Below are 23,515 nucleotides of genomic sequence, written 5' to 3'. Positions count from 1 at the left end.
AGCGGGGCATGGTGGAGCACGGGGGGGAAGAGGGGTAGGGTAAGGCCCGAGGGGGCGCGATGGGCCGGCGGCCTCACCTTGTAGTAGGCGAACTGCAGGAACTTGTAGGGCTCCCGCCTCTCGAACTCGTCGAGCAGCTCGCGGCTGGGCTGGGACTGGCGGAAGGCGGGCAGCCCCTGCTTGCAGCGCTTGAGGCACTGCGCCCGCTGCACCACGTCCGCGAAGAGGCGCAGCTCGGGGAAGCCGGCGAAGCGGCCCGGGGAGCCGTGCGGCGGCGGCGGCAGGCGGGCGGCGCTGCAGTTGAGGTGGCAGAAGGCCTCGCTGTCCCGCAGCAGGCGGTGCAGCCGCATGCTCACCTCCAGGTAGCTGACGCTCTCGGGCCAGTTCTCGCTGCTGTACTGGTCCAGGCCGTAGCGATAGGCGGATTCCAGCGGCATCAGCTCGTCCCGGGGGAAGCTCTTGAAGCTGTAGCGCTCGTACTGCGCCCGAGTCCCGGCCACAAGCAGCAGCAACAGCAGCAGCAGCCCCACAGCGCCCGGCCGCCAGCCGCCCATCCTGCCCCGTCCCGCCGCCAGCGCTGCACACCAGCCCGGCACCACGGAGCCACGACACTCTGCAGGCAGCCCCAGCGAGAGCAGTGGGCGGGCAAGGCGGGGCCTAAGAGAGACGGACAAGGAGCCGGCCCGGCCCCCTTGCACCGGGGGGGGGGAGACCCTGGCGTCCGCCCGCGACCAGCGATGCGCCCGGCGGCCAGCAGCGCATTAGACAGGGGAAGAAGGGCAGCGCCTGCCCACACAGCGGGGTCAGATCAGACCCAAACAAGGGGAGAGAAGGAGGGAGCAGCCACCCGCCCTTCCCGGCCCCAGCCTAAGAGGACGTTAGCTGCACATGGCCTAGGGTCCAGCCAGCCACTGCACGGGGCGGGTAGCTGTGCGGGTAGCTGAGGTGTGCGCTCACCCACGCGCCTGACTCTGCATTTGGGGGGGGGGTTCTCGGTGTGTCGGAGAATGAGAGAAAAAATCTTGATAACTTCTCTTTCTGAGCGTGAGGAATGTATGTGCAGGGCATAAAAAGACACCAACCCAAATTGCTCTAACAACAGAAAGGGAGAGTGCGCGGCGGTGAGGGCAGCATTACGCAGGGTCCATAGACGGTATAAAACATGGGTGTGTCGTTTGCCCTTGTGTCTTGGGCATCTGTGAGGGACTCCCTCCTTGTGCCGCGAATACTTGGTCAGGTGCTGGTGGGGCGTGCGGAATGCCGGGTCTTAGCGGAGGGGATCCTGTGTGTGGAGCGTGGCCTGCGATGGGAGGGGGGAGGAGGGTTGTTGGGGTGAGGGAGCGGTGTGGGAGCGAGCCTGTGCCCAGGGAAGGCGGAGCCGGCCGTGGGCTTGCTTAAAAGCAGTCAAAGAGGCAGGCTCCAGCGTCTACGGCCATACCACCCTGAACACGCCCGATCTCGTCTGATCTCGGAAGCTAAGCAGGGTCGGGCCTGGTTAGTACTTGGATGGGAGACCTCCTGGGAATACTGGGTGCTGTAGGCTTTTTGCCCACGCTCCCCGGCGTCGCCCCTCCCTGCGGCGCTCGCTTTTGCCCGTCGTCCTCGCTTTCTTGGGCCAAGGCCTCGCAGGCGAGGCGGGTGGGCTCCGGCCCCCTTCTTACCGGCGGGTGGTCTTGCCCCGTGGGCGGCAGGCGGGGGAGGCCGGCGGGCCCGAGCGGCGGCACGCGCCCGAGGCCCGTGTGCCCTTGCGCCCGCTGCCTGCCGCCCAGCTCCCCCGCCGGCAGCGGGAGGCTGAGAGGCTGCGGGGGAGGAAGGAAAGCTCCAAGGCTCGCCGTGCGGCGCGGCCCGGGCCTGTGGGACGGCCGCTTTGGGGAAGGCCTTTGCCGGCATGCCCCTTTGGCAGCTGGCCCTTTAAGAGTCGGGGCAGAGAGGCAGCTGCTGCCCTAGGGCGGAGCTCTTCCCCGGGGAGCCTGCAGGCTTGGAGCAGGGGCCGGCCGGGAAGTTTGGTCCTGGTGGCCTCTGGGCTTCTCTCCCTCAGGAGGCAGCCCATCGTGCATCCTCCAGGGCCTTGGGAAGAGGGTACGGGCGGGGCAAAGGGCGGGGGCTGTGCGGCGCGCGTGCTGCGTTTCCCAGAGAGCGCCGAGGGCAGGCCGAGTGCCGTAAGGCCGCGTCCCCAGGGAGGCGTGAGCGGTGGCGAGGAGCGGTGAGCAAGGCAGAGCGGGCGCCCTGCGGGGAGGGCGCCTGAGGGGCGCAGCGTCGGCGCGTGTGCGGTGCGGGTAGCGGTGGGGCTGGCTGGCTGGCGCGCGCGCGCGCCGGTGCGTTTCGGGGTGGCGGGGGGGTGCGTTTGTGGGGGGTGTCGGCGAACGGGAGAGTGCGCGGCGGTGAGGGGGCGGTTGGGTGTGCGTTTGCGGTGTGGGCGTGAGGGGAGGAGGTGCTGGTGGGGCGTGCGGGCCGGGAGCGGAGGGGGTGTGTGGAGCGTGGCCTGCGATGGGAGGGGAGGGTTGTTGGGGTGAGGGAGCGGTGTGGGAGCGAGCCTGTGCCCAGGGAAGGCGGAGCCGGCCGTGGGCTTGCTTAAAAGCAGTCAAAGAGGCAGGCTCCAGCGTCTACGGCCATACCACCCTGAACACGCCCGATCTCGTCTGATCTCGGAAGCTAAGCAGGGTCGGGCCTGGTTAGTACTTGGATGGGAGACCTCCTGGGAATACTGGGTGCTGTAGGCTTTTTGCCCACGCTCCCCGGCGTCGCCCCTCCCTGCGGCGCTCGCTTTTGCCCGTCGTCCTCGCTTTCTTGGGCCAAGGCCTCGCAGGCGAGGCGGGTGGGCTCCGGCCCCCCTTCTTACCGGCGGGTGGTCTTGCCCCGTGGGCGGCAGGCGGGGGAGGCCGGCGGGCCCGAGCGGCGGCACGCGCCCGAGGCCCGTGTGCCCTTGCGCCCGCTGCCTGCCGCCCAGCTCCCCCGCCGGCAGCGGGAGGCTGAGAGGCTGCGGGGGAGGAAGGAAAGCTCCAAGGCTCGCCGTGCGGCGCGGCCCGGGCCTGTGGGACGGCCGCTTTGGGGAAGGCCTTTGCCGGCATGCCCCTTTGGCAGCTGGCCCTTTAAGAGTCGGGGCAGAGAGGCAGCTGCTGCCCTAGGGCGGAGCTCTTCCCCGGGGAGCCTGCAGGCTTGGAGCAGGGGCCGGCCGGGAAGTTTGGTCCTGGTGGCCTCTGGGCTTCTCTCCCTCAGGAGGCAGCCCATCGTGCATCCTCCAGGGCCTTGGGAAGAGGGTACGGGCGGGGCAAAGGGCGGGGGCTGTGCGGCGCGCGTGCTGCGTTTCCCAGAGAGCGCCGAGGGCAGGCCGAGTGCCGTAAGGCCGCGTCCCCAGGGAGGCGTGAGCGGTGGCGAGGAGCGGTGAGCAAGGCAGAGCGGGCGCCCTGCGGGGAGGGCGCCTGAGGGGCGCAGCGTCGGCGCGTGTGCGGTGCGGGTAGCGGTGGGGCTGGCTGGCTGGCGCGCGCGCGCGCCGGTGCGTTTCGGGGTGGCGGGGGGGTGCGTTTGTGGGGGGTGTCGGCGAACGGGAGAGTGCGCGGCGGTGAGGGGGCGGTTGGGTGTGCGTTTGCGGTGTGGGCGTGAGGGGAGGAGGTGCTGGTGGGGCGTGCGGGCCGGGAGCGGAGGGGGTGTGTGGAGCGTGGCCTGCGATGGGAGGGGAGGGTTGTTGGGGTGAGGGAGCGGTGTGGGAGCGAGCCTGTGCCCAGGGAAGGCGGAGCCGGCCGTGGGCTTGCTTAAAAGCAGTCAAAGAGGCAGGCTCCAGCGTCTACGGCCATACCACCCTGAACACGCCCGATCTCGTCTGATCTCGGAAGCTAAGCAGGGTCGGGCCTGGTTAGTACTTGGATGGGAGACCTCCTGGGAATACTGGGTGCTGTAGGCTTTTTGCCCACGCTCCCCGGCGTCGCCCCTCCCTGCGGCGCTCGCTTTTGCCCGTCGTCCTCGCTTTCTTGGGCCAAGGCCTCGCAGGCGAGGCGGGTGGGCTCCGGCCCCCCTTCTTACCGGCGGGTGGTCTTGCCCCGTGGGCGGCAGGCGGGGGAGGCCGGCGGGCCCGAGCGGCGGCACGCGCCCGAGGCCCGTGTGCCCTTGCGCCCGCTGCCTGCCGCCCAGCTCCCCCGCCGGCAGCGGGAGGCTGAGAGGCTGCGGGGGAGGAAGGAAAGCTCCAAGGCTCGCCGTGCGGCGCGGCCCGGGCCTGTGGGACGGCCGCTTTGGGGAAGGCCTTTGCCGGCATGCCCCTTTGGCAGCTGGCCCTTTAAGAGTCGGGGCAGAGAGGCAGCTGCTGCCCTAGGGCGGAGCTCTTCCCCGGGGAGCCTGCAGGCTTGGAGCAGGGGCCGGCCGGGAAGTTTGGTCCTGGTGGCCTCTGGGCTTCTCTCCCTCAGGAGGCAGCCCATCGTGCATCCTCCAGGGCCTTGGGAAGAGGGTACGGGCGGGGCAAAGGGCGGGGGCTGTGCGGCGCGCGTGCTGCGTTTCCCAGAGAGCGCCGAGGGCAGGCCGAGTGCCGTAAGGCCGCGTCCCCAGGGAGGCGTGAGCGGTGGCGAGGAGCGGTGAGCAAGGCAGAGCGGGCGCCCTGCGGGGAGGGCGCCTGAGGGGCGCAGCGTCGGCGCGTGTGCGGTGCGGGTAGCGGTGGTGCTGGCTGGCTGGCGCGCGCGCGCGCCGGTGCGTTTCGGGGTGGCGGGGGGGTGCGTTTGTGGGGGGTGTCGGCGAACGGGAGAGTGCGCGGCGGTGAGGGGGCGGTTGGGTGTGCGTTTGCGGTGTGGGCGTGAGGGGAGGAGGTGCTGGTGGGGCGTGCGGGCCGGGAGCGGAGGGGGTGTGTGGAGCGTGGCCTGCGATGGGAGGGGAGGGTTGTTGGGGTGAGGGAGCGGTGTGGGAGCGAGCCTGTGCCCAGGAAGGCGGAGCCGGCCGTGGGGAGGCGGAGCCGGCCGTGGGCTTGCTTAAAAGCAGTCAAAGAGGCAGGCTCCAGCGTCTACGGCCATACCACCCTGAACACGCCCGATCTCGTCTGATCTCGGAAGCTAAGCAGGGTCGGGCCTGGTTAGTACTTGGATGGGAGACCTCCTGGGAATACTGGGTGCTGTAGGCTTTTTGCCCACGCTCCCCGGCGTCGCCCCTCCCTGCGGCGCTCGCTTTTGCCCGTCGTCCTCGCTTTCTTGGGCCAAGGCCTCGCAGGCGAGGCGGGTGGGCTCCGGCCCCCCTTCTTACCGGCGGGTGGTCTTGCCCCGTGGGCGGCAGGCGGGGGAGGCCGGCGGGCCCGAGCGGCGGCACGCGCCCGAGGCCCGTGTGCCCTTGCGCCCGCTGCCTGCCGCCCAGCTCCCCCGCCGGCAGCGGGAGGCTGAGAGGCTGCGGGGGAGGAAGGAAAGCTCCAAGGCTCGCCGTGCGGCGCGGCCCGGGCCTGTGGGACGGCCGCTTTGGGGAAGGCCTTTGCCGGCATGCCCCTTTGGCAGCTGGCCCTTTAAGAGTCGGGGCAGAGAGGCAGCTGCTGCCCTAGGGCGGAGCTCTTCCCCGGGGAGCCTGCAGGCTTGGAGCAGGGGCCGGCCGGGAAGTTTGGTCCTGGTGGCCTCTGGGCTTCTCTCCCTCAGGAGGCAGCCCATCGTGCATCCTCCAGGGCCTTGGGAAGAGGGTACGGGCGGGGCAAAGGGCGGGGGCTGTGCGGCGCGCGTGCTGCGTTTCCCAGAGAGCGCCGAGGGCAGGCCGAGTGCCGTAAGGCCGCGTCCCCAGGGAGGCGTGAGCGGTGGCGAGGAGCGGTGAGCAAGGCAGAGCGGGCGCCCTGCGGGGAGGGCGCCTGAGGGGCGCAGCGTCGGCGCGTGTGCGGTGCGGGTAGCGGTGGGGCTGGCTGGCTGGCGCGCGCGCGCGCGCGGTGCGTTTCGGGGTGGCGGGGGGGTGCGTTTGTGGGGGGTGTCGGCGAACGGGAGAGTGCGCGGCGGTGAGGGGGCGGTTGGGTGTGCGTTTGCGGTGTGGGCGTGAGGGGAGGAGGTGCTGGTGGGGCGTGCGGGCCGGGAGCGGAGGGGGTGTGTGGAGCGTGGCCTGCGATGGGAGGGGAGGGTTGTTGGGGTGAGGGAGCGGTGTGGGAGCGAGCCTGTGCCCAGGGAAGGCGGAGCCGGCCGTGGGGAGGAGGCGGAGCCGGCCGTGGGCTTGCTTAAAAGCAGTCAAAGAGGCAGGCTCCAGCGTCTACGGCCATACCACCCTGAACACGCCCGATCTCGTCTGATCTCGGAAGCTAAGCAGGGTCGGGCCTGGTTAGTACTTGGATGGGAGACCTCCTGGGAATACTGGGTGCTGTAGGCTTTTTGCCCACGCTCCCCGGCGTCGCCCCTCCCTGCGGCGCTCGCTTTTGCCCGTCGTCCTCGCTTTCTTGGGCCAAGGCCTCGCAGGCGAGGCGGGTGGGCTCCGGCCCCCCTTCTTACCGGCGGGTGGTCTTGCCCCGTGGGCGGCAGGCGGGGGAGGCCGGCGGGCCCGAGCGGCGGCACGCGCCCGAGGCCCGTGTGCCCTTGCGCCCGCTGCCTGCCGCCCAGCTCCCCCGCCGGCAGCGGGAGGCTGAGAGGCTGCGGGGGAGGAAGGAAAGCTCCAAGGCTCGCCGTGCGGCGCGGCCCGGGCCTGTGGGACGGCCGCTTTGGGGAAGGCCTTTGCCGGCATGCCCCTTTGGCAGCTGGCCCTTTAAGAGTCGGGGCAGAGAGGCAGCTGCTGCCCTAGGGCGGAGCTCTTCCCCGGGGAGCCTGCAGGCTTGGAGCAGGGGCCGGCCGGGAAGTTTGGTCCTGGTGGCCTCTGGGCTTCTCTCCCTCAGGAGGCAGCCCATCGTGCATCCTCCAGGGCCTTGGGAAGAGGGTACGGGCGGGGCAAAGGGCGGGGGCTGTGCGGCGCGCGTGCTGCGTTTCCCAGAGAGCGCCGAGGGCAGGCCGAGTGCCGTAAGGCCGCGTCCCCAGGGAGGCGTGAGCGGTGGCGAGGAGCGGTGAGCAAGGCAGAGCGGGCGCCCTGCGGGGAGGGCGCCTGAGGGGCGCAGCGTCGGCGCGTGTGCGGTGCGGGTAGCGGTGGGGCTGGCTGGCTGGCGCGCGCGCGCGCGCGGTGCGTTTCGGGGTGGCGGGGGGGTGCGTTTGTGGGGGGTGTGGGGCGGGTGTCGGCGAACGGGAGAGTGCGCGGCGGTGAGGGGGCGGTTGGGTGTGCGTTTGCGGTGTGGGCGTGAGGGGAGGAGGTGCTGGTGGGGCGTGCGGGCCGGGAGCGGAGGGGGTGTGTGGAGCGTGGCCTGCGATGGGAGGGGAGGGTTGTTGGGGTGAGGGAGCGGTGTGGGAGCGAGCCTGTGCCCAGGAAGGAGCCGGCCGTGGGGAGGAGGCGGAGCCGGCCGTGGGCTTGCTTAAAAGCAGTCAAAGAGGCAGGCTCCAGCGTCTACGGCCATACCACCCTGAACACGCCCGATCTCGTCTGATCTCGGAAGCTAAGCAGGGTCGGGCCTGGTTAGTACTTGGATGGGAGACCTCCTGGGAATACTGGGTGCTGTAGGCTTTTTGCCCACGCTCCCCGGCGTCGCCCCTCCCTGCGGCGCTCGCTTTTGCCCGTCGTCCTCGCTTTCTTGGGCCAAGGCCTCGCAGGCGAGGCGGGTGGGCTCCGGCCCCCCTTCTTACCGGCGGGTGGTCTTGCCCCGTGGGCGGCAGGCGGGGGAGGCCGGCGGGCCCGAGCGGCGGCACGCGCCCGAGGCCCGTGTGCCCTTGCGCCCGCTGCCTGCCGCCCAGCTCCCCCGCCGGCAGCGGGAGGCTGAGAGGCTGCGGGGGAGGAAGGAAAGCTCCAAGGCTCGCCGTGCGGCGCGGCCCGGGCCTGTGGGACGGCCGCTTTGGGGAAGGCCTTTGCCGGCATGCCCCTTTGGCAGCTGGCCCTTTAAGAGTCGGGGCAGAGAGGCAGCTGCTGCCCTAGGGCGGAGCTCTTCCCCGGGGAGCCTGCAGGCTTGGAGCAGGGGCCGGCCGGGAAGTTTGGTCCTGGTGGCCTCTGGGCTTCTCTCCCTCAGGAGGCAGCCCATCGTGCATCCTCCAGGGCCTTGGGAAGAGGGTACGGGCGGGGCAAAGGGCGGGGGCTGTGCGGCGCGCGTGCTGCGTTTCCCAGAGAGCGCCGAGGGCAGGCCGAGTGCCGTAAGGCCGCGTCCCCAGGGAGGCGTGAGCGGTGGCGAGGAGCGGTGAGCAAGGCAGAGCGGGCGCCCTGCGGGGAGGGCGCCTGAGGGGCGCAGCGTCGGCGCGTGTGCGGTGCGGGTAGCGGTGGGGCTGGCTGGCTGGCGCGCGCGCGCGCGCCGTGCGTTTCGGGGTGGCGGGGGGGTGCGTTTGTGGGGGGTGTCGGCGAACGGGAGAGTGCGCGGCGGTGAGGGGGCGGTTGGGTGTGCGTTTGCGGTGTGGGCGTGAGGGGAGGAGGTGCTGGTGGGGCGTGCGGGCCGGGAGCGGAGGGGGTGTGTGGAGCGTGGCCTGCGATGGGAGGGGAGGGTTGTTGGGGTGAGGGAGCGGTGTGGGAGCGAGCCTGTGCCCAGGGGCGGAGCCGCGGAGCCGGCCTTGGGCTTGCTTAAAAGCAGTCAAAGAGGCAGGCTCCAGCGTCTACGGCCATACCACCCTGAACACGCCCGATCTCGTCTGATCTCGGAAGCTAAGCAGTCGGGCCTGGTTAGTACTTGGATGGGAGACCTCCTGGGAATACTGGGTGCTGTAGGCTTTTTGCCCACGCTCCCCGGCGTCGCCCCTCCCTGCGGCGCTCGCTTTTGCCCGTCGTCCTCGCTTTCTTGGGCCAAGGCCTCGCAGGCGAGGCGGGTGGGCTCCGGCCCCCCTTCTTACCGGCGGGTGGTCTTGCCCCGTGGGCGGCAGGCGGGGGAGGCCGGCGGGCCCGAGCGGCGGCACGCGCCCGAGGCCCGTGTGCCCTTGCGCCCGCTGCCTGCCGCCCAGCTCCCCCGCCGGCAGCGGGAGGCTGAGAGGCTGCGGGGGAGGAAGGAAAGCTCCAAGGCTCGCCGTGCGGCGCGGCCCGGGCCTGTGGGACGGCCGCTTTGGGGAAGGCCTTTGCCGGCATGCCCCTTTGGCAGCTGGCCCTTTAAGAGTCGGGGCAGAGAGGCAGCTGCTGCCCTAGGGCGGAGCTCTTCCCCGGGGAGCCTGCAGGCTTGGCAGGGGCCGGCCGGGAAGTTTGGTCCTGGTGGCCTCTGGGCTTCTCTCCCTCAGGAGGCAGCCCATCGTGCATCCTCCAGGGCCTTGGGAAGAGGGTACGGGCGGGGCAAAGGGCGGGGGCTGTGCGGCGCGCGTGCTGCGTTTCCCAGAGAGCGCCGAGGGCAGGCCGAGTGCCGTAAGGCCGCGTCCCCAGGGAGGCGTGAGCGGTGGCGAGGAGCGGTGAGCAAGGCAGAGCGGGCGCCCTGCGGGGAGGGCGCCTGAGGGGCGCAGCGTCGGCGCGTGTGCGGTGCGGGTAGCGGTGGGGCTGGCTGGCTGGCGCGCGCGCGCGCCGGTGCGTTTCGGGGTGGCGGGGGGGTGCGTTTGTGGGGGGTGTCGGCGAACGGGAGAGTGCGCGGCGGTGAGGGGGCGGTTGGGTGTGCGTTTGCGGTGTGGGCGTGAGGGGAGGAGGTGCTGGTGGGGCGTGCGAGCCGGGAGCGGAGGGGGTGTGTGGAGCGTGGCCTGCGATGGGAGGGGAGGGTTGTTGGGGTGAGGGAGCGGTGTGGGAGCGAGCCTGTGCCCAGAGAAGGCGGAGCCGGCCGTGGGGAGGAGGCGGAGCCGGCCGTGGGCTTGCTTAAAAGCAGTCAAAGAGGCAGGAAGAGCGATGGGCCTTAGTTTGAAACGTGTCCCTCTTTGCTACTCTGTCTTCAGTGCAGGTGCAAGCAGGCCCCAGTTCTCTTCGGGCGGGGTGCCAGGGGTGTGTGTGGACGGGGTGCTGAGCCCGCTGCCCTGTGTGCGGGCAGGACCAGGCCTGTTAGGGCAGGAGTTGGGGGCGGGCAGGCGGCTGAGCTGAGCTGAGCTGGGCGAGGCTGTAACGCCATCAGCTGACCCGGGGGAGTCATGAGACCGGCCGGGCCGGGATTGGTGGTGCCTGGCGGCGGGGTAGGAGGCACAAGCGGAGGCGAGGTCACGGCAGGCCCAGCAGCTCGCCGCCGGCCGGACATGGTGCTGCCGCCGCTGCGCCGCCTTTTGCTCCGCGCCGCCTGGCTTCTCGCGCTGCTTCCCGCGGGGCTCGGCGCTGCTGTGAGTGTCTTGCCCGGGGCGAGCGGGAGCGGGGCCGGGCTGGCGTGCGGGAGGCCTGGGCCGCCCCTTCCCTCCCCGCTCCTTGGCCGGGCTCATGCGGAAGCGGGGGAGAGCGGCCTGCAAAGAGGCTGAGGCAGGTGGAGGGATCCCTGCGGGCCCCGAGCCTCCCCGGCCGTGCAGCGGGACCGCGTGCAGGGACCGCGGGGAGCAGGAGACGCACCCGCTGCAGACAGGCCGCTGGGGCGGTGTTTGGGGCCCCTCCCGTTTCACTTCGTTTCCACGCGGTACAAACCTTTTGGGGAGCCCTCAGGAGATGGGGTGGATGCAAGGCCGGCACTCCAGCTGTCTGTACTGGCCTCTCAGCCCGGATTTCTTTAGCTGGCTTGCTGGGTAGGGGGTGCAAAGCGAGTGGAGTAGGATAGTTATCTGGGGGCAACCACTTCTGGGAGAATACAGAATAGGTGCCTCTGTCTCTCCCCGCTCCTCAAGCTGTGCAAAGGGGCTCTCTACACCCACGTCCAAAAGGGACCTGATGCATGAAGCAATTGCAGGACCCTGCTGCTCCTTGCTTCAGCTTGGTGGATGGGACAGATGCAGGTTCCTTAAACACAGTTAATTTTCTTAGTAGAATCCTGTCCACTTTCCTCCTTGCTTGGTTATGGAGCTTTGTTTCTGACCTTTTTGAGGTAGTGTTTGTAATTTTTCCTCTTACAGCAAAGGGATTTTTTGCTACCTGTTTAGTGAGACACAGTTAGCCTTGCTCATTGCTTTCTGAACTCTCATTCAAATTGTCCAGAATCGATAGAAAATCCAGGATATCCTGAAAGCCATGAATTGTCATTAAAAGAGCCCCCTTGTTCCTCTTCGTCTTGCTTGGCTTATTTTAGCCTTCGTTCGTATTCAGAATCAATCTTGTCAAGTTATACGACTCTAGATCTTTAATGGTCTTGTTGCAATTTGGTTTTGTGCTGTTCCACACTTGTCTGATGGTGCCAGATCCCTCACAACGTACCAGGCAGAAAACATTAAGTTACTAGCTTAGGTTAAGAATGGGGAAATGTATCCATCTTTTCCCCGCCATTATGTGCTTTGTTATGCTACTTGCTCTTTGTGTATAGATTTGCATCAAACTGTATTACTCAGTCTTACTGAAGGCCTGTATGGGTTGCAATACTGAGACTTAAGGCCTGAGTGAAGATTACTGTGGGAGAAATGCAGCATTTCTTTTGGGTTTGTGCGTTTGAAGTAATCCCTTAGCATTATTTTAATAGTCAATATTCTAAAGAATGTTGACATACAATAAATAGCAGAGTAGCTCCATAGGGATTTTAGGTTTTGGTTTAAACAGACAGCAGCCAGAAAAACAGTACCTGATCTTTTAAATCATTCTGAAAAAGCAAACACTAATTAAAAACGTCAAGTAGTCACTGTAGTGGCCTCTGGATTTAAAAAAGGATGGGGGGGTGGGGGGAGAGAGACAGAATGTTGTCGGAATGCATATAAAAGGGGTTTATATACTGAGGCTGCAGGGTACAGACAAGGACCCTCTAGGTCTCAATGGTTCTTTAGCTCCTAGAGCAAAACTCAGGTTGATACAGTGTCTCCCTAAATCGTGGCCTAGACTAGGCAGGTGTGTAAGAGACTGGTGACCACACTAAATTAATGTTTCTTTAAACTAGCTTTCAAAATTCTGCTCACCATAAATGAGTAAACTATCATCTCGGGAAGAGCAGGCCTGTATATTTTTCAGCCTGGGCTAGCAACTTTTCGTAACTTTACAAAGCCTGTATATTTTTCAGCCTGGGCTAGCAACTTTTCGTAACTTTACAAAGCTGCTTTAAAGGGATTTTTTGGTGTACCTTTATCTTTTTTTCCTTATTCTTTATCATTTTTTCCGTACTCTGCTGTGTTTGTGCTCCAGTGATACTGAATGGCAGATGGCTGGAACTGAATGACTGGCTGTGTCATTATTCTGTGGTGAATGTAGTCACCATCATGGGTCAGTGAAACAAACTGTTTCATTTTTTTCACCCATAATTAAAGTAAACCTCTGAAAACATTTGATTTCCAAGAGGGAGGCTGCAAACTGGTCAGACATGAACACTTAAACTTCTAAAATAGAAACCAAAAATTGGAAGCCCTGGTTTCCTTGTTTATGTGAGAGTGTAAAGGTATCAGAATGTTTACAGCACCGTTTTCAGAAGGAACTAATTAAAAAGGGTCCAGAGCATCATGAATAACAAGGAGGGAAAATTCACTTAGCTGTGAAACAGGAGTCAGCAACTTTAGAAAAAATGTGCATGACTGAAGTTTATTTTTGTGGTTTGATTTTTTTTTTTTTGCTTTTGTCTTGCTGATCCTTAGAAGAGCTTCTGGGACCTTCGTGTCATGGGTGTAGAGAAGCATCTATTATGATGCGCCATCTTCAATTTTCCAAGGCTATCTTTTCATATGCTGACTAATGTAATTTTTTTTGTTGGGCTCTTGAGACTGCAACATTATGTATCAGTGATACCTACTTTGTTAGTGAATATCATGGAACAACATGGTCCTTTGGAGATGGTGTTAATTGTGTGTGGAAAGCAGATGAAGTAGCGAGTGCAAAGTGTAAACTATAGCTTTGTTTCTTCTATGGCATATACAGGGTCTGGTAATATTTTATTGGTTATTGGAAAGCAGTCATCACTTTGATTTGTGAGACAATATTCCAGAATTGTGAGGAGAATTCTTATTATTGGTTTAGCATTCACAGGTTTTTGTGATAACTTTATTAATCGGAACCTCGAGGAAGGGAGAGTATAGACATCAGGACTGGGCTGTCAGAGTTCTAGAACATTTTTATTCCAAGTCAATAAACCTTTTATAGCTATCTTGATAGTTATAGTTGTCCCTCTCCCAACCTTGGTGTCCCTGTTGGTGAATGCCACATAATGCCTCCGTCTGGTTTCTAGACTGGGAAAGGGGATTGTATGTATTAATATAAAAAAGCTGATGCTGGTTCCTGGTTGCAGGCAAAATTGACCAAGAAGTCCCTTCACAACTGCATTCTTACCTACTGCAAACTCGTATAGAACAGGCAAAATTGACCAAGAAGTCCCTTCACAACTGCATTCTTACCTACTGCAAACTGGTATAGAACAGGAAGGAGCAGGGACTGTCAGTCAGTAGAGATGATCTCCTTCAAGCAACTGCCGCATGAAGCAAAGGCTGCAGTGGCTGCTGGAGTTGTCTTCTTCTCCATGATGATGTCCCGGACCTTCCTGGCAGAGCGACTTGAGCTCAGTACACAGAGGTGGCTGCGGAGATTACAGATGGCACTGTTTGTTAATGCACTGATGCTCATAGGTTCTCTTTACATCTGGAGATGTATAGTGACCACATTCTACAGGTTTTCGGCTGCTAACTCCTATCGTTTTATGCCATGGAAAATAGCTGTTCTAATGTTTCTAGCTTTGGCACACTCGAGCTTTTTTACATTGCTGTTTTTTATAGGAGAAGAGCCCTATTTCTTTTCCTTAGCTGCTTACACGTGTCTAGGAGCCTATATAATCCTTCTTTTCTTTCTCTTCACCCTGGGCTCTGTAGAGCAAGTTTATGAGCTCTTGGTCAGGAGAGGCACTAAGACAAGTGGTGTCAATAAGATGAAGCCTGTTTTGGCTGTTATGGTGACAGTTGCACTGACTGTTGTTGGGTTGCTGAATGCCTCCCAACCTCCTGCAGTGACCTCAGTGGTGATTCCTATTCACAAACTGCCTTTGTCGATGGACAGCCTAAAGGTGGTGTTGCTATCAGATATCCATCTGGGACCCACTGTAGGGAAGACTAAACTTGCAATGATTGTGAAGATGGTCAAAGCTTTAAAACCAGATATCACTGTCATTGTAGGTGATCTATCAGATTCTGAAGTGATGGCCATCCGACCTGCTGTTGAACCTCTTAGTGAGCTTAATTCCCCATTGGGATCTTACTTTGTCACTGGAAACCATGAGTATTACACTTCTGATGTCCACAATTGGTTTGAATTATTGAAGTCCTTTAACATTCGTCCACTCCACAATGAGAATGTGAAGATCTCTTCTCCAAGTAGCAGTGATGATTGGTTCTGTCTGGCTGGGGTTGATGATATTGAGGCTAATGTGTTGCGCTTTTCTGGGCATGGCATGGATTTAAAAAAAGCCCTAAGTGACTGCAGTGCTGATCATGCAATAGTACTTCTGGCTCATCAGCCACTGGCTGCAAAATGGGCTCTCCAAGTTCGGCCAGACATAAACTTAGTCCTTTCTGGCCACACTCACGGTGGGCAAATATTCCCGCTAAATGCTGGTGTCTATTTGCTGAATCCCTTCTTTGCTGGCTTATATAAAGTTGGGCAAAGCACTTTCGTGTATGTTAGCTCAGGGACTATGTATTATGGAATTCCAATGAGGCTGGGCAGCAGAGCTGAAATAACAGAGATCATCTTGCGCTCTGCCTGAACGGTCCTCCAACTTAAAAATGTTGTGTCCTCTATCAACCTGTATAACTGACTGACTGACTGATTCACAAGTCCCCAAGCTAAGTCCATCCCAGATGTAACTCCAGGGAAGTCAGTGAAGTTAGAGCAGAGATGGACTTGGTTCTATAAGTCTGATGCTGCTGCTTTTGCAGAAAGTACAGTTTCTTCTGCCACAGATTAGGCTTTCCAAACACCCGTCACAGACGAGGGGAAGTGATGAATAAGTCCATCAAATGAGTTTTGTGCTATTGAGATGCTGCATTTAAAAGATACCAGCATCCCCATGACATCTGTATTTTGTTTGAATTGTGCTTACTGTGTATGTTTAATATCTGTCATTAGCTCACATTCTGTTTTTCACTTGTTTGTTGGCATCTGATGGAGTGCCGTCTAAAATTCACGATGTACAGTTCACCTACTGGGAAGTGTGGTGAAACTGTTGATGCAGATTTTTCAGCGTGCTCTACAACATCTTCATTCAGGTCTATAGAGTCCTGCAGACTTCCCATAGTAGAAGTGAACGGGTTTTTTAGGTGGTGGCAAATATTCTGTTTAAATTTTGAATACTGGGGCCTTGATCTCAGTTGGGGCCTGTAGGTGCTACTGCAAAATGTTTATTAAAGCATCTGCTCCTAAAAAATCTAGATAAAAACCTAAATCATAAGAATTGGAGAGACTTATAGTGAGGAAGGGTGGAAATAGCTTCCTTGTTTTGCCGAAACGTAACCAGTCATCCAGTGAGTATCTAATAAAGGGCTTATAAAAGGGGCATTATTAACTTAAAAATCTCACTTCAGTCTGAGCATTTAGTACCTTACTATTGGTATAAGTAACATTTAAAATCTACAATTGAAAGAATTAGAGTGGGGAAATCATTTTCCCCAGTTGTATTCTTGGGGTAGGTTTAGTATATAGTTTCTTTCTGTTGTATAGTTAGTTTCTCCTTCCTGTTTCTGTAGGTTTTTTACCCAGCAACAGGGGAGAGAGAGACTTTAAAAACAAAGCAGCTGTGACTCAGGGGAAAGGTACTTTAAATTTTGAATTTACTTTAAAATTATTTAGATTGTAAATTAATATTATCCCTTTTCCAGAGCTAGAGTAGATAGCAAGTAACTTCTGTTTTCATATAGATTTTCTAGTGCCCTGACTGCTAATTGTTCTGCTATGAAAAAAGATGGTCTTCTTTTTGTGTGTCCCTTTAAAAAGCAGTGTCTAGCATTTGATGAATACATCTTTCGGTCTGGTATGATTCTTAGCACAATTTAATATAGATAATAAATTAATTATTGTTTGGTTTTTAATATAAATAAAACCAGGTTGTTTTTGTTTTCCCCATATTGTTCTAGGGCATGACAATCAAAAAGTGAATTTGAACTAATTTATCCTTATTGTCCAAGCTGACTGAAGTGCAAAAATAAATAAGATTTTTTTCACTTTCTCCCCAGATGTAGTAATCTGAAATTCTATTAGTAATTATAGCTAAGGGACTTTTTAGTTGATTTTTAATCTGACAGTGTCCCTTTAACACTTTAAACTGGTATAGGACTCTCTCTTCATATAAACATTGTCTATCTGTTTCTCTAGTCTGTGTTCCCATCCATCAAAACTGTGTACCCTCTTGTTCTTGAAAATTGGCACTGAGCACACCAACATCTTTCATAAATCTTTCTGTGCCTCTGTCTTACTCATATGGCCCTAATTATTAGGGTATCAGAACACCTCACAATCTTCCTTACATCAACCCTGTGAGGATAGAGAAGTTCTAGTAGGTGGGGAACAGAGACAGAGGAAACTTAGGAGAGAGTAGAGGAATTTGAATACAAGTCCTGAATTAACCCCCTAACCATTGGACCATCTCATCACTGGACCATTTCTCCCCAGTTTCCCAATGTCTAAAACAGTGATAATACACTTCACCTTCACAACATGCTTTGTATTTATGTGGCACCTTTCATTTAAGGATCCCAAAACATAACCAGAGCCCCATACATATGATACCACTCTTTGTATATATGCCTTATGTTTCCTCTGAGTATCTTTTCCCTGGCTGGCTTAGTGTTGCTGCTACCTAACCAGCACATGTTGTGTAGATAGCCCACAGTCAATGTTGTCTCAGTGAAAGACTTGAGTTAAAATTCATGTCTCGCATTGCAAAGCATTCTCTCTAGGCCACTGGTACAGCAGGCCTTTTTTCTAATAAAGAAATTATGTATTGAGGATTATTACTGTGTTATGCAGGCTAATTGTCTAGCGAATTACCTCCCATGGGAGGCAGGAACTGTGGTTTGCTTCAGGGTTAGTTATTCAGCGAGCACTGAAATGTCAGTTTATCTCTATTCCCTTCCTGTCCTTCCCCAGAAAACATAAATGTGCACAAAAATCAGTATGTCATGTGAATTTAAATTGTTCTGTATGAATGTCTGTGCACCAACGGAAAACATTTCCAATGGGCGGGGATCCAAAAGCACCAATTTATGCCTTGTCCATTAAAGTCAATTTTTCATTTATTTTTATTGTTTTTAATGGTGAGTGTATTTCTTTGAGGTTTAATAAAATATTTTTGTTGACCTTGATTTCTTTCCTGGTAGAACACAAGGTTATTGAAAAGGGAACTCTGAGCACCATTGCAACCACATCCAAACCCTATTACCACTTTGTGAAACAGTTATATTATAAAACTATATACATCGGAGAATGAATGTGCACATTTATAAATCATAGTACTGATATAATGAGTGCATTGAACACTAAGTTTACTACTGTTCCAAGCAAATAATAAAAAGTTAACATTGTTCACTGGTGGAGACAAGTGTCTTCTGTAATTATCATTCACGTTACTTTGGAATGACCTACTGATACCTATTATAGGAATTACCTTTTAAAAAAAATATTTTTAGTACAACAATTATACTTAATCAAGCACAAATGTAAAGTGATATACCAAGCGTCCTGGCCAGTCTATGTGCTGAGGGTTTTGATATTTCTGAGTGCAAGTGAAAAGGGGAAGGTTAAGGTTAGGGTTATTATTAAACCCATGTGTAACGTGGAACATCCATGTTGGGAACAGTGAGTCCAGTGTTATCACGTTGTGGAGATCAGTCATGTAATGTGATCACAGGGACAGATGAGAAATATTAAAGATGGGGCGGGGGGGGGGGGGGGCTACAAGGGGAGGGAGAGCAGAATGCATGAGTGGTTCTTAGTTGGGTTTTATATTTGAGGGGTGATGCGAAAGACAGGCTGAGGGGCAGTCTGTTAAGGAAGATGTCCGATGTGTTGCATTGGATCATATGTTGTATGATGGTCATAAAGATGATGATGACCGCATCCTCTTACCACATCTTGGAGGGTTGAACAGAACACTAGGAGAGGGAGGTTTATGTGGCACATTTATTGATATGGTAGGGCCATATCCTGCAGGGAAAATTATGCCTGTATAAGGACTATAGGATCAGGACCTAAGAAGCGGGTCCCCGTTAAGCACACAGACTTGACTGCAGTTAATTCTGCGTGGCATGGGTGGTGCCACCAGTAGTTAAGACTGCCTGACACTGCTCTGATCTGTCTCAGGCTGAAGTAAACTTCAGTTAAAACATTTCCAGCATAGAGGTTGGGGAAAATTCATTGTTTTATACATGGTTTTTTTTTTTAAATTGTAAGCTGTTCTACTGAGAAGCTCTAGCATCTCCATGCTGTGGAGCAGAGTCTTGAAATTTGGCAGGGGCAATACCTTGATGTTAGCAATGTGCCATTTGCTATTCTTGTGAAAACGTGCCCAAATTCAGCCAAGTTATGAGCCTCTGAAAGTCTCTTTGCACATGCTCAATAGAGATCTGTGAGTTTGTCCATTACTTTCTCTGAAGATTCCATCCACTCTGAATATGTGACTGTGGGGTGATGCCAGGCACCAGAACTGAGAGCAGAGAGACTGCCTCTCCTGTCTGCTTAGTGCTCCTGCTGCTTGGCACTTAGGCAGTGAGGAAGAGAAAGAAGCTGCCTGGCTCCTTAAGGGGAGTGAAAACCAGGGTGTATGGAGGGATACCTGGGGCAAGTAGGAAGAGACAGGAGGCAGAGATGGGGGAAAGTAGAGCAGTAGTGCGGGGAGAACATGGGCAGGAACTGGGGAGGGAGGGGGATTGTAGTGGGGGAGGAACCAGGTGAATTACCTGGGTAGAGAGGATTGGGGCAGAAGAGTTTATAACCAGTAGAGCACTCTCCCCTAAAGAACATGGAATTGAACCCATTATTCCTGAGTCTAAACATTCCTTTGCTATGTAGCAAAAACTGAAACCCACCGGCAAAATGTGTCTCCAACCCACCTAGTGGCAGGTCCACATAGAAGATAATAGCTTTCTACTGGTACCAGTTAATCCATTAACTCAAGTGATAGTGGACTGTGCTGTGACTCTGAGTCCCAAACCTGATGATAAACTGGGGAGGCAGGAGGGGTGGTGGTCAGCAGGTTCTATGTGATGGAATTTTTTTTTCTTCAATTTAAACTGTTTAAAAAACTTAGAAAAGTATAAACAAAAAACTGTTAAATGAGGCAGAGGTCCTATGGAAAAAGTACTATATGTTCCTGTAAATTAAAGACTTTATCATAATGTATATGCACAAGGGTCAAATTAAGGTTGCATAGTTAAGGAGCAACCTTAACTCTGGCACTTTCTAGCTTTTGATTTTGGAACCTTAATGTTCTTTTAACAGTTTTTGTTTGTTGTTTTGTAAATTTATTAATAGGATAGCAGAACACTGTTACTGTGCCCAGGTTCTAAGCCCTAGTTTAATTATGATGCTAATTCTGAAACTGTTGCTCCAGCACTGGGCTTGCATTTGAGGCATGTCCAGAATGTGTAACACCTTCTGTTTTCTGGTGGTGGTGCTAATTAATATTTTCCCCATGGAACAAACGCTGTACATTTCCATTCATGTAGAGTGCAAGGATCTCTGTGAAGGAAGCTGCAGATTGCACATGAACAGCTGCATGATTCCACTCTGGCTTAAAAAAAAAAAAATCAAACTTGTACATATTTGGGCATTCTCTGATGGTTTGAGATTCAGTAGTGGGGAAATAGTGCAACTAATAGGGGACTACTTGTAGAAAAATAACTCCTAAGATGAGACTCGACTTCTGAGTTATTTTTGTTCTAAAATACTTGATGATCTGATGTTGTACCACTCAGCTGTCTAATGCCCTGATCCTCAAAACGCTTAAGCACAAGTGTAATTTTTCTCATGCGAATAGTCCCTTTGACTTCAATGGAACAGCTCATGTGAATAAGGTTAAGCATGTGCTTAAGTGCTTACAGGATCAGGGCCTGAAATAGCTTCCAGTAGCTCACTATGCATCATTTCCTTCTTTATTTGTCTTGTTTTAGAGAGACAGGGTGGCTGAGGTAATATCTTCTACTCGAGCAATGTCTGTTCACATCCTATGAAATTTAGTTTTGTATAAGGTTTTTAATTTGTAGGAGTTAAATGGAAAAAAAAAACCTATTTTGATCATCCATTCCAGTTCCCTGTCAATTCACTTTATCCTGTCTAGTTTTAAATCTTCCCCAAGGGATGGAGCTTCAGATACTTCCCTTAGGGAGGCTGTTCTAGACTGAGGTCTGGCCTACACTACAAAGTTAGGTTGACATAAGATACCTTGTGTCAAATTTTTTGTGTATGTGCCTACACTCTGATTTATCTCTAGCCAACATAAATGCCCTGTTTTAGCAACACAGTAAAACCACCTCCCCAAACAGCATGGAGTCCTGGCTGTCCTACTGAGGTCAATGCAGTGTGAGTGTAAACACTACGTAACCTGTGTCAACCCTAACAGTCTTTCAGCAGCTGTCCCACAATGCCCCATTTTCTGCAACACTGACCACTCTGGACACAATTTTAAACTCCACTGCCTATGAATCACAGAGACCAGAAGCCACCAGCCCGTTCAGCATCCTCCCTTCCCCTCGTGTTGTTGAAATGCTTTTTCCTGAGTGGTCATGTTGGCAAACACACCCAGCAGCTCTCCCTTGTTGTGTGTAAACTGCTCAACCGACTGTGCTGGCTTCACACAGACAGAGAGGTACTAGATGCGCTCAAAGCCTGGAGTAGAAAGGCGCTTTGGGTCTCTTGTGCCTGGGAGGAGAAGAGGCTGTGCAACGCAACAACGGACAAGCTGTGGAAAAGTGGATATCTACAAGCAGATTGCAGGGCTACGACAGGGATCAGCAGCCGTGCGGTGTGAAAGCGAAGGAACATCATCAGGGATACCACAAGGCCAAGGAATGCAGCAGTAGATCTGGTGCTGCACCTACATGCCCTACTTGGCGGAGACCCATCAGCACCCCGCAGACCACTGTGGATACCACAGGGGAACCTAAGACAGAGACTCTTCGTGCGAAAAGCGAGGAACGGTGCGGGGGAGGTGCAGCGGGGGATTCCAGCCGTGCCACAAGCCCAGGACCTGTATGAGATTCTGCCACAGTCTTGCCAGTGCCACCAGTGAGCATGGATGAGCCTGATGAAGGGGAAGGGAACGCGGGTCATTGTGCACGTGCATTTGTCTGTACACTTTAAATTTAAAGATGGGACCTGGCCCAACCCCAAGTGAAGAAGACTTTTCATTTACTCATAGGAGAGGAGGAGAGCGGCATCTCAAACATAGGTAGAGTTATCTACTTTTCATTACCCTGTAGGGTTGGGTTGGGGACACATGGAGCACTTTGGTTTTGTGCATAGGGGATGTCCCTTTTGTCCTCCTGAGAGATCCTGATGAAACTTCCATGGAGGTACTCTGCAATCCTTTCCAAGGATGGCAGCCTTATTTCTTCCTCCACTGTAGGACATTTCTCCATGCAACTCTGCGATGTGTTTGTCAGGCACACTGCAGTAAACAGGCTAGCAGCATATGGGTCTGGGTGGCTTTGGGAAACCAGTAGCAGCTGTGCTCTCTGTGCCTTTGATACCGTCCTGAGTGAAACATCAGCTTCAATCACCACTGCCTGTGGAAAACAGTGCCAGTGTTCAGTGCCATTGCCTATACTCCCACTCAGAGAATAGGGACCAACATCTTATAGCTTCGTGCAACAGAACATTCCCCCCCAACCCCCCTCCCCCCCGGCAGGCCATACTCACCATGGCTGGTGCTGTGCAGAAGTGCTCCAAAGTGAGGTATCAATAAACATGTCTTTTAAAAAACATTTATGAGAATGATGGAATGGAGTTTTGAAACTTATCTTTCCCTTTCCCTGGTAACTGTAAATCCATGGTACTGTTTTTATCAGCACCTTCTGGGGTGGCGGCCTTGAGGAGTGTCCCCTCCACACCTGCATAACGCCTGACCCTGGTGAGGAAGAGAAAGAATAGGACTAGGGAGGACATACTCCACGAGATCCTGCCAGCCAGTGCTGCAACAGGCCATGAACAAAGGGCATGGAGGGCCGGCCAGCATGACCAACAGTGTAGAGAAAAACAGAGCGGACAGAAAAAAGGCCCAGGAGTTCAAGCAGGATAAGGAGTGGGACATGCACCAGGACATAATGGGTCTTCTCAGGCAGCAAACTCAAATGCTTTTGATTGTCCTATAGGTCCAAAAATCCTGGACTTGCCACCCTTTGCACTACTTGGAGAACTCTATGGTCACTGTTCCCTGCACCTCCCCAATGTACCACATGGCATCACGGGGTAGATCAATGCCCCTACTATTCCACTGGGGGGGGGAGGCGGGAGATGGGAGAGGGGCAGCAAGTAAAACCACAGCTTCACATACACTGACCTGTGAGAATCACGGTTAGTATGTGTGTTTCCACAATGGACTACATTTGTGCATTCAAATAGACATAAAATTAGCGAGGAAGTAAATATTTGTTTTCTCCTCATTATGTTACAAATTTGTATTGCATTGCCCGTGAGTGTGTTTGCATGGTTTTTCCTACTCAATAAATTTCTATTTTTGGAGAATAAAATTATCTGTCTTAGTTCACAGTGAATATTGCAGAATGCATACCAGTACTGAAAGAAAACAGTCTTTGTAAATGTACAGCAAGTACCACAGAATTCATAACTTCAGGAAAACACCCAATCATATTTATGAATACAAGCACTACACAATTCTTAGCAGTGCCTAAAACTCCAGGCCCACAGAAGACTCCATTACAGAATACTACTGTGGCTGACTGTTAAAAGTTCTCTTTCAAAGCCTCTCTATCTGCATAGCTTTATGTTGAGCTCTTGTAATGAGCCTTGTATCTGGCTGTTCAAACTCAGCAGACAGCTACTTCCTGTCCGTCCTCCACCCTAGTGGCAGCTATTCCCCCATTGCCTCACAGATACTATGCAGGACACAACAGGCAACTATAACCATTAGGATGTTTTTCTCACTCAGATCCAATCTACTGGGTAAACACCACCAGCATCCCTTCAGTCATTCTGCACCTGCTGAGAAGGTAGTTGTATCTTACCTCAGTGGTGTCAAAATGGCCAGTGTATGGCTTCATGAGCCAGGGGACCAAGAGGTAGGCCGTGTCCCCCATAATCACTTTCAGTATCCTTAATGGTAATCCTTAAAGCATTTCAGTATCCTTAATGGTAATCTGCTGTTTGGGCAAGAATGTCACTGCTTGCATTTTTCTGAACAGTCCTGTGCTCTTAAAGGTGTGAGCATCATGCACCTTCCCTGACTAGCCCATTGATATCAGTGAAGCTTCCCTGATGATCCACCAACACATGTGTAACTATAGAAAAGTAGCCCTTTCTGTTGAAGTACTCTGTGGTAAGGTGGGCTGCTGCTGCCAAAGTAGGGATGTGTGTGCTGTCTGTGGCCCCACTGCAGTTCGGAAGCCCC

At 55.3% G+C, this 23,515-nt stretch overlaps 3 protein-coding genes and 7 non-coding genes across 10 annotated transcripts in view; 9 read left to right on the top strand and 1 right to left on the bottom strand.

The window, feature by feature from the left end:
* Positions 1-554, bottom strand: part of CRTAP (cartilage associated protein) — a 37,718-nt gene extending 37,164 nt beyond the window's left edge. Inside the window, exon 1 of the mRNA XM_067560885.1 lies at positions 78-554. Within this exon, the coding sequence (XP_067416986.1) occupies positions 78-554 (477 nt within the window). The remainder of the gene's footprint in view (positions 1-77) is intronic.
* Positions 555-1,424: 870 nt separating this feature from the next.
* Positions 1,425-1,543, top strand: LOC137161561 (5S ribosomal RNA). Its single transcript, XR_010922128.1, has one exon. It is a non-coding gene; the product is annotated as a 5S ribosomal RNA (ribosomal RNA).
* A 1,058-nt stretch (positions 1,544-2,601) lies between these two features.
* On the top strand, positions 2,602-2,720 carry LOC137161568 (5S ribosomal RNA). The gene has a single exon (XR_010922135.1). It is a non-coding gene; the product is annotated as a 5S ribosomal RNA (ribosomal RNA).
* Positions 2,721-3,779: 1,059 nt separating this feature from the next.
* Positions 3,780-3,898, top strand: LOC137161567 (5S ribosomal RNA). The gene has a single exon (XR_010922134.1). It is a non-coding gene; the product is annotated as a 5S ribosomal RNA (ribosomal RNA).
* A 1,078-nt stretch (positions 3,899-4,976) lies between these two features.
* Positions 4,977-5,095, top strand: LOC137161566 (5S ribosomal RNA). Its single transcript, XR_010922133.1, has one exon. It is a non-coding gene; the product is annotated as a 5S ribosomal RNA (ribosomal RNA).
* Positions 5,096-6,178: 1,083 nt separating this feature from the next.
* On the top strand, positions 6,179-6,297 carry LOC137161565 (5S ribosomal RNA). The gene has a single exon (XR_010922132.1). It is a non-coding gene; the product is annotated as a 5S ribosomal RNA (ribosomal RNA).
* A 1,090-nt stretch (positions 6,298-7,387) lies between these two features.
* LOC137161560 (5S ribosomal RNA) lies at positions 7,388-7,506 on the top strand. Its single transcript, XR_010922127.1, has one exon. It is a non-coding gene; the product is annotated as a 5S ribosomal RNA (ribosomal RNA).
* A 1,065-nt stretch (positions 7,507-8,571) lies between these two features.
* LOC137161562 (5S ribosomal RNA) lies at positions 8,572-8,688 on the top strand. Its single transcript, XR_010922129.1, has one exon. It is a non-coding gene; the product is annotated as a 5S ribosomal RNA (ribosomal RNA).
* Positions 8,689-9,933: 1,245 nt separating this feature from the next.
* Positions 9,934-23,515, top strand: part of GLB1 (galactosidase beta 1) — a 64,091-nt gene continuing 50,509 nt past the window's right edge. Inside the window, exon 1 of the mRNA XM_067560881.1 lies at positions 9,934-10,187. Coding sequence (XP_067416982.1) covers positions 10,005-10,187 — 183 coding nt within the window. The 5' untranslated portion in view covers positions 9,934-10,004. The remainder of the gene's footprint in view (positions 10,188-23,515) is intronic.
* Positions 10,051-17,189, top strand: TMPPE (transmembrane protein with metallophosphoesterase domain). The gene is made up of 2 exons (XM_067560882.1): positions 10,051-10,187; positions 13,199-17,189. Exon 2 carries the CDS (start codon positions 13,358-13,360, stop codon positions 14,660-14,662), a length of 1,305 nt encoding a protein of 434 aa, XP_067416983.1. The 5' UTR covers positions 10,051-10,187; positions 13,199-13,357; the 3' UTR covers positions 14,663-17,189.

The sequence above is a fragment of the Emydura macquarii genome, unplaced genomic scaffold, assembly GCF_026122565.2.
Source record: "Emydura macquarii macquarii isolate MOO-44397 ecotype Brisbane River unplaced genomic scaffold, CSIRO-AGI_Emac_v2 contig_2321, whole genome shotgun sequence".
Classification (NCBI taxonomy): Eukaryota; Metazoa; Chordata; order Testudines; family Chelidae; genus Emydura; species Emydura macquarii.
This window is presented reverse-complemented; position numbering and strand designations above follow the sequence as displayed.